General features: G+C 43.0%; 1 protein-coding gene across 1 annotated transcript in view; it reads left to right on the top strand.

Annotated features, from left to right (window-relative positions):
* Window positions 1–12,486: 12,486 nt before the first annotated feature.
* The window catches only part of T265_02066 (hypothetical protein), a gene marked incomplete at both ends in the record, with an annotated part of 18,955 nt that continues 18,210 nt past the window's right edge, over window positions 12,487–13,231 (top strand). The window contains one exon of the mRNA XM_009166225.1: window positions 12,487–12,707. Coding sequence (XP_009164489.1) covers window positions 12,487–12,707 — 221 coding nt within the window. The remainder of the gene's footprint in view (window positions 12,708–13,231) is intronic.

Raw genomic sequence — 13,231 nt, 5'->3', positions numbered from 1 at the left:
ACCAGGGTATACTCAGCCTAACTGAACGGAACAATCCTCTCACACTTACGCAAGCACGTTTGTGACGTTCAGTTTTGGCCACAATTTCAATGTGGATTCCAGGTGAAAAATTCTCAGTGCATCAAGAAATCAGTTCTCATTCGTTTTAGGTTCATTTGCTTCACATTGAAATAGTACTTGTTTTAGAACTGGTCAACCCTGCCAATAGTAAAACGCCAGTGGATTGTTAGTGTTGAACACTGATGTCATGCTGTCGATGATGATGATGATGATGGTGATGATGATGCAGCCGTGCGTTGAAGTAGCAATATGTGCACCCATATGTTTAAGGTGTCAAGCCGGTAGTGACGACTCCTACTTTAAGAGTTCTGTGTAGAAATACAATTCCTTGTACAATTTCTGTGTGGGTAGTTTCATTTGTAGCATGTTGTTTTTACAAAAGTAGGCAGCCTGAATATACCTGCGCGATGAACAATTACTGGGCTATGTTCCACTAGCCCAGATGAATGTTCCATCTAATCACAAAGAAGTCAGACACTGATTTCGCCGTTCTTGGGGCTCATCAGGTAGGCGCAGTCCCCGAGTTTCCGTCAACCTTATGATCTACTTGAACCCAAATTGCACTGTTTTCGAGAAATACACTCATCTGCAAATCCATTTGGTTTTCACGGGAGACTCAATTGAATCTCTCGTTTATGATGTTCTCCCGTGAAAACAAATTGATTTGCAGATGAGTGTATTTCTCGAAAACAGTGCAATTTGGGTTCAAGTAGATCATAAGGTTGACGGAAACTCGGGGACTGCGCCTACCTGATGAGCCCCAAGAACGGCGAAATCAGTGTCTGACTTCTTTGTGATTAGATGGAACATTCATCTGGGCTAGTGGAACATAGCCCAGTAATTGTTCATCGCGCAGGTATATTCAGGCTGCCTACTTTTGTAAAAACAACATGCTACAAATGAAACTACCCACACAGAAATTGTACAAGGAATTGTATTTCAGACACTGCCTTTTAACAGCGGTGAAAGGTGCTGTCATTTGCCTGTGCCTTCAAAAAGCATGTTCGCTTCCATTAGCCCCTCACTGGTATTCAGACACCTCTTGTATATACATCCTATGCACATCCCTACTGAGGAGACTGCACTACACACAACTACTCAGCTCGATAGAAACTGACTAGAGTCTTCGATTGCGATATTCTGAAAAACCAATGGGATCCAACAACTTTGCCATTTCACTTTAAGTACCGTGTACTGCTGTGCTAGCTAATGGGCAGAATTTATGAAGATAGTCTGTTTTTAAGTCCCTCACTTTCATTTCCTTTCCAAACGTTTTCCGGTGACTGTCCTATGTAACCGCTTGCGCATCTGCAAAATGTTCCATGCAGTTGCGTCTCTAGTAGCGGACCTTGATTCACACGTAGGTCAGACTACACCGGATACCACAAGGAGACGATGAGTTCGTCTAGTAATTGTTACGGACAGGTAGGCGAATGTGTTTGGTAAATCATTCTTCACGTACATGAGGTCAACAAAAAATACACGAGTCTCATAGATAACAGGTTTAGCTTCACAAGCCCTATAACGATGACCTCCGAATACTTATCCAAGATTGCTCCGGATTTCATGGCAGCATAGATCACAACAAACAGAGCAGGCTGTGAATGGACTTAGTTGCGCTACCACACGAAGACGCGTGCTCACATGCCATTGTTGGGTTGGACGGCCAGTGTGACAGTCACTGGTGATCACAAAAATTGACAATTTTTCTGAATAACCGGAGGCTTTCAGACACACAGAAAAATAGAAAAGTGAATTAACTCAGTGCCCAAAATTTATTCAACCTCTTTGCGGCCGGAATCCCAGTAGCTCTTATGTTTATTTGTCCTGGTTGAGGGAATATGTAAAGTTGTGATGTCTATGGTTTCCCGAGCTTTATCGCTCTAATTCAGTAACAGTCACACTCGGACAGACCGTCGTCAAAGTAGTTATCTTAAAGCCTCATAACGATATGTTTGGCATATGTGTTTGGCATCACATAGGCTAGATTGGCTCGCACTCATTCACCACCATGATATTCAGTGCTTCCCTCCTTCTGTTTTGCAGTAGACAGCACGGGCAAAATGTAGAGGACGTTATCTGGGTTTCTATAAGGTGAAACCTAACGGAAAATCTGATCAGTCTAGTTTATTCGATTATTTATGCTACCGAACAGCCAAAAACAAACGATAAAGCTTTCTGCTTACATCAACTTGGTCTCTTATTGCCACCGTTGCGTGCCGCTGCCATAATCGTTTATCGAGACAATCTGCCAAGGGCGGAGATCGCTATGGTCCTAAATGTTTTCATATGGAACATCCTAGGCCGGAGTGTCCCCAGACTCAAGCGTAGATTACCAAAACGTCCTAGATCCCATAAAGGCCACCGATCAGTTTCGCAGTTTCCAGCAGGCGATATGATAATCATTTCGGCTTGGCAACGAACTTAGCAACCGAACAGAAGTAGATACGTTCTGGCTGAAATGGATCACTCAATGATTAGACACCGTACGAATCTTCTCTGCTGGATGCTGACTGGTTACAAGGAGACATGTGTGCCGACTTTACTTGAAAATATCGACATCTCGAATAAATACTTCGAATCCCCTTGTTTTTTCTCTCGACTTCAAACTTCTGGCTTCCATTCTAAAGGCTATCGGGTTTCTGAAAGAGGTCGAATCCAGTTCCGCCTTGGGGGACTTTGGGCTACACGTTCGGTAAATCTCACCAAAAATACATGGATTGGATTTCTGCAAATGTACCGCCGGTTTTAAAATAAAGAGTTAATTTTTCATAGCCGGAAGCGTTTCAACGTGTCAAATATATTCTGGATACATAGGTCTAGTGCTAATTGCAAAAATTAGTGCAAACGTTAGGCACGGGACAGAATACGGTATTCACCATCACTAAATTTGCATGCAAAATTTACACATTTCTTGTCAGAATAGAATGGCTAGTACAGTATACGGCGAGAAGCACCCTCAAAATTGAACACAAGGTGGGACAAGGATATTGTGAGGTATTCTGGTGAAACATTATAAGGCAACTTCGAACAATCCTCGGTCTTGAAAATCGGCACTGTTGGATCGGAAATCACCCTAGCTTGCAGTCGTCTATAACCTACACGTTGGAATTTTGAACGCTTCGAGTGAATTAGGACAAAAAGACTTAGTGGGTACACTAGTCAGGTCGTCTTACTGACAAATCATAGTAGGAATTTGAACACAGGAGTCTAGAAAAACATTCCTGTAAACAACAATAGCTGTCTATTAATAAAGCCATTGGGTGAGTGGGATAATTCTGCTTCAACGGTGGGTGTATATGATCGTGTTTATACCCTTCAACCCTGCAAATTATCTGCAAGTATGCTTACTTATTTGATTGAAATTTATCAAAAGTACTGCTTGCAGACGTCAACTTCCGGAAACATTTTGGTTCCTGCGAAAGGGACAAACTGAATAACCATTGCTATTTACTGCAAAGAGCGGGCGAAAAAAGTGATAGTCAAGAACGCCAATACATTTATTCCAGGCCATGTGAAAGTCAGATCATTCTGCTCACATATATGGATATAAACACAGTCAAAAACGTTCAGGGCCTAGCGACAACAGCTTTATACACACAACTCGGACCATGATGACATGAATAGGTTGAAGAGCGGAAGCGTTTCGCATGTCATAAAGACTGGACTGGTTGTGGCATAACTGTGCACCTCTAACTTGTGAGATTCAGCGTCATCAGAAAAGATTTTATGCCAGTATGGCACAACTGATTAGCTACTTCATTCACTGGTCCACGACTCGCAACCAACCACCGGAGACCTCTAAATTCACCCAATCTCCGAAACACGAATGATATGGGCTCCTTGTGGATTTGTTTTTCGGTGAATCGAATGAAAGGAGCCTATTAATTTCACCACCACAAAAATACCAACAAATAAATGCTTCTTTTCTTTTTTTCTCTTGGGAGAGCACTTCTTATAAGGTTGTTAAAAACCCCATGAGCGCCAATGACCAGTTTTGCCCTCCCAATTCGGACTCTTCGGCGCAGTTCCCAAGCTTCCGTCAACCCTGAACCAAAATATATTATCATGACCGTAGTGCTGTGGTTGTAACACCTCACGCGCTATCATAAAGCGCTTTTTGTCCGCCATACGTCAGATAGTTTTTATCAGAATGTGACCACTTACTGGGTGTTGATCAGATAGCTGTTGATCTGTTCCTCGCGTCTGACAACCAGCTTGCATGCCACCCCTAGCGTTCCACCCATATTGCTGCCGGTCCCTAATCTGAGAATGGCTGGCAGGATGAGAATTTGGACGGAAGTCATAGATCTAACTGGTCATATAAAAAGGGTGATGTGTCTTGAGGCAGTTATGCGACGGCGGTTCCCAGTGTTGTTTTATTGAGAGGGACCTAGACAAAATCAAATGAGAGTTTATTGGCGCAGCCAACAAGTCCACCGCCTTCGCTTACTTTGAGGAGCCTATCAGTATTGTACAGGTTTTGACTGCCACCGTGCATAAGAAAATTACAACACTCGAAAGTGACTGGCCGTGAGTTTTCACCACCATCAGCTTGTCTTCGCCTTTCCTATTCCAACCTTTCGTAACTCCTCTGTTCCAGGTTCAGCCCGATACCTGGTTAAGAGTACCTCCTTAATATACAGTCCTAAACTGTGATTTTATGATCCCCGTAACACATCAAAACATCGGAGAAAAAACAATCAAACAATGGTACAGAAGCTTTACGCGTTTTACAAGGTATGTTAATTTTTTCGACATCAGTGATGTCTTCTATGGTTGGCTGCAGTCCTGTTCTTCCGACGTGACATCACCATACATGCATGACAAATGTTCTGTATGCTGTGCTATTCAGGCTGATACACGCAGTTTCCTTTTGGCCAACTCTAGGCAATTCATGAGAGCTGGAGAACGAGTTCACAGGGATTTCAATCTTACACCACCAAAATTGAGTAGATGTCTTTACTAACTGTACTTTGAGGTACTGGAATTCGGTGCGTCCTAAAGATAGGTTGCAAACTGTACTTCACGTTCAAACATTTCTTTTGAGAGGCCGATCAGGAGGTCTTATCTCATTCCTCTTTCAGAATCTTTTGTACATTCAACTGCTCGACGGCCATCATAAATAAAGCCATTCAAAAATGACCGACGCAGTTCGCACCAGATGAAGGCTGTGGTCTTGATATACCCTTCTCAGTAATCTTGAAAGTACATGTTTTACGCATTCCTCCAAGCTTGCTGGGCTGCATAGCCTACGTAGTTACACGGCAAGCGTCTTATGAATTTCACCCACCTCGACTAGCTTCCGCCTACTAAGGTTATCCGAAACATGCTTTCGTTGTTCACCATTTTCGGATCTATGCATCAATGTAAATCCCGTCGCCTTAGAGCTGGACTGAAACAGTAAGGTGGTAAAAATTCGTTCCGTAACCTAAAAACGATTTCGGAAACATTGATAGGTTTACTTACCAGGATTCTCTTTTGATCATGACCTCAGCCATGTTGACGTAAATGTTTTGACTGAACTGACGCAATTTACCTACTTGGTCTCTTATTGCCACCGTTGCGTGCCGCTGCCATACTCGTTTATCGAGACAATCTGCCAAGGGCGGAGATCGCTATGGTCCTAAATGTTTTCATATGGAACATCCTAGGCCGGAGTGTCCCCAGACTCAAGCGTGGATTACCAAAACGTCCTAGATCCCATAAAGGCCACCGATCAGTTTCGCAGTTTCCAGCAGGCGATATGATAATCATTTCGGCTTGGCAACGAACTTAGCAACCGAACAGAAGTAGATACGTTCTGGCTGAAATGGATCATTCAATGATTAGACACCGTACGAATCTTCTCTGCTGGATGCTGACTGGTTACAAGGAGACATGTGTGCCGACTTTACTTGAAAATATCGACATCTCGAATAAATACTTCGAATCCCCTTGTTTTTTCTCTCGACTTCAAACTTCTGGCTTCCATTCTAAAGGCTATCGGGTTTCTGAAAGAGGTCGAATCCAGTTCCGCCTTGGGGGACTTTGGGCTACACGTTCGGTAAATCTCACCAAAAATACATGGATTGGATTTCTGCAAATGTACCGCCGGTTTTAAAATAAAGAGTTAATTTTTCATAGCCGGAAGCGTTTCAACGTGTCAAATATATTCTGGATACATAGGTCTAGTGCTAATTGCAAAAATTAGTGCAAACGTTAGGCACGGGACAGAATACGGTATTCACCATCACTAAATTTGCATGCAAAATTTACACATTTCTTGTCAGAATAGAATGGCTAGTACAGTATACGGCGAGAGCACTCCTCAGATTGAAACACAAGGTGGGACAAGGATATTGTGAGGTATTCTGGTGAAACATTATAAGGCAACTTCGAACAATCCTCGGTCTTGAAAATCGGCACTGTTGGATCGGAAATCACCCTAGCTTGCAGTCGTCTATAACCTACACGTTGGAATTTTGAACGCTTCGAGTGAATTAGGACAAAAAGACTTAGTGGGTACACTAGTCAGGTCGTCCTCTTTGGTTTGAACCCATGTTCAGTGTAGAGCATACAAGGATTTTGTAGTGCTCAAAAACTGAGTTACCTAGTTTTTACTTATATACTTATATACACTTTGTTTAAACGTCAGATCCGAAAGGCGATCTACGGTCCCTTCCCCAAGTTATTCTAAACTGCCAATAAATCGACATTTTGGTACACGTTCCCGGAAGTGCGTTTCTATTGTCGGTCGCACTTCATTGTCCGGATAACGCAGCTTTTTTCCAAAACTCAAGCATTTATAGGGAAATTTTCTCGGTCCAAGTGAGAAATTTTTTCGCGTATTTATACGGACCAGAAAAGTTCATATTTGATGTACTATGTGCAATCTGTTTCAAATGTTCACGTTCTATAATTTCCCGGCGCGCAATTTAATTATAAATTTACTTTTCTGCTGCTATAATTCAGCAAGGTTCCGGCTGTGCTTCTGCGAGGACTTTTGTCGATACACTGGCTGCTGTACGGTTTTTATCCTTCAGACTTCTAGAAGTTACTCGATTAAATGAAGTTTAAGTAAGCAGTATTTGTGCGCGCAGGCGGGCATGAATGTATCAAATTCCCGTTTGCCTCATGAGTGGTCGTACTGTGGTTGCGACGTCAGGTTGGAAGAGCCTCTTAGGGACAAACAGCATGCGCAGCATCGGTGTATTGTCCTGCCTTGTCTACGACTACCTGTCTGTCACCTTTTCTCATCCTGTACAAATTTTTTTAGTGAAATTCTTTAAATCCGCTTGCTTGTCAACCGACAGATAAATAAGGAGAAACTGGAGCGGGAGCACTGTAACCTTTAGGAATCTCTCCGATTTTCTAATTAACTAGACAATGTTCAACTGCAATTCCATCCTGTAAGTGGAACTAATCAATGCACATCTTATGACACTCCAATACGGAGTTTCCTATCCGCGACTTCCAAGCCAGCAGTTTGGACACTTCATCTTTCGGCCTTGAGAGGCTGATCAACATTGTGATTAATTCTTATCTAGACAGGATATAGCGCAATTCATCCTTCAGTTCTGGAAAACACATCACAGGCCACATCACAGGGGAAAAAACGCTACACTCATTTTTGGTGCAGTTGAAAGATCCCCTGCCGGTTGAAAGGACTAGGGACTGTATGTACAAAATTAACTGAAATGATTGCGCTAAAGCTTATATGGGACAAACTGCCAGGGAATTGCTCACCAGAATCGGTGAACACAAAAGAAGGATTAACAAACCACCAAGGAGTGCATGAGAATACCAGACGCTGGTCAAAGACTCAGTGACGGCGGTACATGCCTTAGAAACGGGACATAGAATAGATCTGGAGGATTTGGAAGTTTTAAGGCGGGGACTGCGATTCACACCACAGCGGATGATAGCCGAGGCGGTGGAAATTACTAAGCATCACAGCGTGAATAGAATCGAGGGTGTGCAACTGACGGGCGTATGGAAAGCGGTCTTAGATAAGCTGAGTTGTTACGCGACGGTGTGGTTGTCAATCATGTTAGGATCGTTAGAAAAAAACCGGGGGTGTGGGTGGAAACTCCAACCGACCAAAGGTCACAACATCCCTCTTGCACAACTATCTTAGCATTAGTTCACCCACATAGACTGACAGAAGCTTCAAACGAAGTTCAAGAGGAACCGTCAAATGAACCGAACCAGAAGAACTAGACCCTAGGCTGGACCCAAACATATGTAGGTTCCTCCACCCGACCCAACACTTGTTCAACCACTCTAACACCAGAATCCCTCTGCCTTGGCTGATTGGTTCTCTTTTCGCCTTAAATCTCGGCCAACCTCGGAACCTAGTCACTTGGCCTGACGAGGCTTTTGTGTCAAAAGCGAAACGTTGCCCAGCAATAAATCTACCGACCGTCACCAAACTTCTTCGAAGACTGTATAGCTGTTTCGTTCATCAACAGTGCGTAACTGACAAAATCATAGTAGGGATTTGAACACAGGAGTCTAGAAAAACATTCCTGTAAGCAACAATAGCTGTCTATTAATAAAGCCATTGGGTGAGTGGGATAATTCTGCTTCAACGGTGGGTGTATATGATCGTGTTTATACCCTTCAACCCTGCAAATTATCTGCAAGTATGCTTACTTATTTGATTGAAATTTATCAAAAGTACTGCTTGCAGACGTCAACTTCCGGAAACATTTTGGTTCCTGCGAAAGGGACAAACTGAATAACCATTGCTATTTACTGCAAAGAGCGGGCGAAAAAAGTGATAGTCAAGAACGCCAATACATTTATTCCAGGCCATGTGAAAGTCAGATCATTCTGCTCACATATATGGATATAAACACAGTCAAAAACGTTCAGGGCCTAGCGACAACAGCTTTATACACACAACTCGGACCATGATGACATGAATAGGTTGAAGAGCGGAAGCGTTTCGCATGTCATAAAGACTGGACTGGTTGTGGCATAACTGTGCACCTCTAACTTGTGAGATTCAGCGTCATCAGAAAAGATTTTATGCCAGTATGGCACAACTGATTAGCTACTTCATTCACTGGTCCACGACTCGCAACCAACCACCGGAGACCTCTAAATTCACCCAATCTCCGAAACACGAATGATATGGGCTCCTTGTGGATTTGTTTTTCGGTGAATCGAATGAAAGGAGCCTATTAATTTCACCACCACAAAAATACCAACAAATAAATGCTTCTTTTCTTTTTTTCTCTTGGGAGAGCACTTCTTATAAGGTTGTTAAAAACCCCATGAGCGCCAATGACCAGTTTTGCCCTCCCAATTCGGACTCTTCGGCGCAGTTCCCAAGCTTCCGTCAACCCTGAACCAAAATATATTATCATGACCGTAGTGCTGTGGTTGTAACACCTCACGCGCTATCATAAAGCGCTTTTTGTCCGCCATACGTCAGATAGTTTTTATCAGAATGTGACCACTTACTGGGTGTTGATCAGATAGCTGTTGATCTGTTCCTCGCGTCTGACAACCAGCTTGCATGCCACCCCTAGCGTTCCACCCATATTGCTGCCGGTCCCTAATCTGAGAATGGCTGGCAGGATGAGAATTTGGACGGAAGTCATAGATCTAACTGGTCATATAAAAAGGGTGATGTGTCTTGAGGCAGTTATGCGACGGCGGTTCCCAGTGTTGTTTTATTGAGAGGGACCTAGACAAAATCAAATGAGAGTTTATTGGCGCAGCCAACAAGTCCACCGCCTTCGCTTACTTTGAGGAGCCTATCAGTATTGTACAGGTTTTGACTGCCACCGTGCATAAGAAAATTACAACACTCGAAAGTGACTGGCCGTGAGTTTTCACCACCATCAGCTTGTCTTCGCCTTTCCTATTCCAACCTTTCGTAACTCCTCTGTTCCAGGTTCAGCCCGATACCTGGTTAAGAGTACCTCCTTAATATACAGTCCTAAACTGTGATTTTATGATCCCCGTAACACATCAAAACATCGGAGAAAAAACAATCAAACAATGGTACAGAAGCTTTACGCGTTTTACAAGGTATGTTAATTTTTTCGACATCAGTGATGTCTTCTATGGTTGGCTGCAGTCCTGTTCTTCCGACGTGACATCACCATACATGCATGACAAATGTTCTGTATGCTGTGCTATTCAGGCTGATACACGCAGTTTCCTTTTGGCCAACTCGAGGCAATTCATGAGAGCTGGAGAACGAGTTCACAGGGATTTCAATCTTACACCACCAAAATTGAGTAGATGTCTTTACTAACTGTACTTTGAGGTACTGGAATTCGGTGCGTCCTAAAGATAGGTTGCAAACTGTACTTCACGTTCAAACATTTCTTTTGAGAGGCCGATCAGGAGGTCTTATCTCATTCCTCTTTCAGAATCTTTTGTACATTCAACTGCTCGACGGCCATCATAAATAAAGCCATTCAAAAATGACCGACGCAGTTCGCACCAGATGAAGGCTGTGGTCTTGATATACCCTTCTCAGTAATCTTGAAAGTACATGTTTTACGCATTCCTCCAAGCTTGCTGGGCTGCATAGCCTACGTAGTTACACGGCAAGCGTCTTATGAATTTCACCCACCTCGACTAGCTTCCGCCTACTAAGGTTATCCGAAACATGCTTTCGTTGTTCACCATTTTCGGATCTATGCATCAATGTAAATCCCGTCGCCTTAGAGCTGGACTGAAACAGTAAGGTGGTAAAAATTCGTTCCGTAACCGTAAAAACGATTTCGGAAACATTGATAGGTTTACTTACCAGGATTCTCTTTTGATCATGACCTCAGCCATGTTGACGTAAATGTTTTGACTGAACTGACGCAATTTACCTACTGAAGCTGAGAATCGCTTGCTTCTGATGTTCCCTATACATCAAGCATCCCATTTCTCTTCCCACCCTTAATTACCCTCGTGTTTTGTGCAGCCTCTCCTGACAAAATTACATGACAGTATTTAGATGGTTTTTCGGTTCAATTTGTAGCCATCACTATCCAACTCTACACCAGGCAGAGCTTCATTGCTAAGCAACAGTACATTCGCATTCCTGTCGAATGTTTAATGTGATTATATTGCGTGACCGTATTGCTTCATTCCTCGAACTGCCATCCAAGTGAAGTCATCCGCTGGCGTTCACTATTTCAGTGTAGTTTGAGTTTAGAGCAGTTTTTGCACAAACGAACACTGACTGCAATTCGAGTTTACCTTATTTGGCACTTCTGCATATGAGCCGCAACCTGCTTCTTATTTAACAATCCCTTGGATTCCTGGCACATTATTCTGGAATTCGTGCGTTTTCTCTGCTTGTACTGTGAAAGCGGAAAGTATACAGGATGTAGGTGGATATATCTCGAGATGGATTTCGTGACTTGTCATTTTTAAAATACAGCTTATCTCGTTTCTTCAGCACACTGACTTACCGATGCTGAAAGACCAACTGGTTAGGATATATTGACCCAAATAACGGTAATCTATGGGAACAGCACTGCCGCATCGAACTAAAGAAAACACTTAAAGGCCGAAATTATCAGAACCCGAGTTTTGCTATAGGTGTGAATGATGTACTGCTCTGGCTAGCTGAAAGGTTTATAGCTGACCGCCATCAGAACCAGGACAGTTTACGGGTGCACTATTTATAGGCGGCAATGGTGAATAAGGTGAACGTTTTCGCACTTCTAGGCGAAAATGCAACTAGAATAAAATTGCACAAAAGTAAAATGCTGGTGTAATCTACAAAACTGTCATCGAAAACGTGCTCAGGGTGATAGGTAATATTGGAACGACAGTTACGGCTAATTCGTGTTAGAAAATCACCACTGGAAAAAACAACTGTTCAGTGGCAAGGGTCAAGTTGTGCTGCGCCACAGGCAGAAAAAGAAATCCTCTTAACTAGCTTGAATTCGGGCCCAAAAATGTCTGTAGGAGATCATTCCCACCACCAGCGCTCATCAAACCCATTTTATCAATCACGTAACTGTTCCCCTCGGTTTTTGTGAGCTTACAACGAGGATGATCATATGTAATTGTTCCGACTTTTAAACTCCCGAGGTCCAAAACAAAATCCAATGCAGAGTTTGTGAAAACATTGTCAGTCACTTCAAACAACAGACTAAACAAGCCAAAAACCAGAATTCTAACAGCTAGTAAGAAATAGTGGGTCTGTTCTTCCCTGATTGTAGTGAGGCAACTTATCTGAAGTGGAAACTGAACGAATCACGAGTGGTTGGATTGCTTTCATAGCGTTTTACTCGGTAGCCTGATTGTTACATAACCAATTTACGTCACACGATAACGTTCGTGTATAACGAAATACGCCTCCAGCGGTTTGGCGCGTGATTAACAGCCTTGCGGTTTAACCAACCGGACGGCATCAACTTGCTAGGTTCTTGCAATATAAAGTCAGCTGGCTGCAGTTTCCGTTAGGCTGCCAGAATGCAGTTTGAGCAGCGTATCGTCGGCAACCGAATGGTCAACACCAGGACCACCACCGATTTGGGTGGCAGCCAGGTAATCACGTTGAAACAATTGGGCGAAGAACTACATCGCATCTTTGAGCATGACTTTGTGGATATTGATGAGGTCAAACAGCTGCTAGGCTCATGCACCAGCGACCCGCTGGAATGGCAATCGTTTGCTCATTTCGATAAATATAGGTGAGTTTCCATTGCACTGGTTTTCACTTGGTGCTCCCACACAAATGATGTTACCAACTTGAACGCGAATTTTTACTACCGTATTATTTCAGATTACTCTTAAGTAAGCTTGAAAGATTGTCTTAGAAAATTATTTTTGAAAGATACCCGTCAATGCGAAATTTTTCATCAGATTATTAGGTTGAAAAGCTTTCTTGGACAAACGGAGCTATGTCATATCCGAGAATGTGGGTAAAAGATTAGCGCGGTTAACAGTGCAATTACACAGACTTCAAAGACTGTGCTTTTTTCTCACCTATAGCCTCCTGAGAACCTCAAAACACAGCTTTTTGCCCACTTACGGAATATTCCGTTGAGCATTCTGAACACACAAAAGTGTAGGAACCTTTTCTTGAAGCTCGACTTGTAAACAGTATCAGGTATGCGGCAGTACAAACGGGCAAACATCAGCTGTGCCTTTACTATAAATTGGAAACTAGCCGTTTCAAAACTTCCTAGAAATTCTCCATTTACTCAATAGAGCG

The sequence above is a fragment of the Opisthorchis viverrini genome (assembly GCF_000715545.1).
Source record: "Opisthorchis viverrini unplaced genomic scaffold opera_v5_24, whole genome shotgun sequence".
Taxonomy (NCBI): domain Eukaryota; kingdom Metazoa; phylum Platyhelminthes; class Trematoda; order Opisthorchiida; family Opisthorchiidae; genus Opisthorchis; species Opisthorchis viverrini.
Note: the sequence above shows the minus strand (reverse complement) of the source record. Positions and strands in the feature narration are given on the sequence as shown.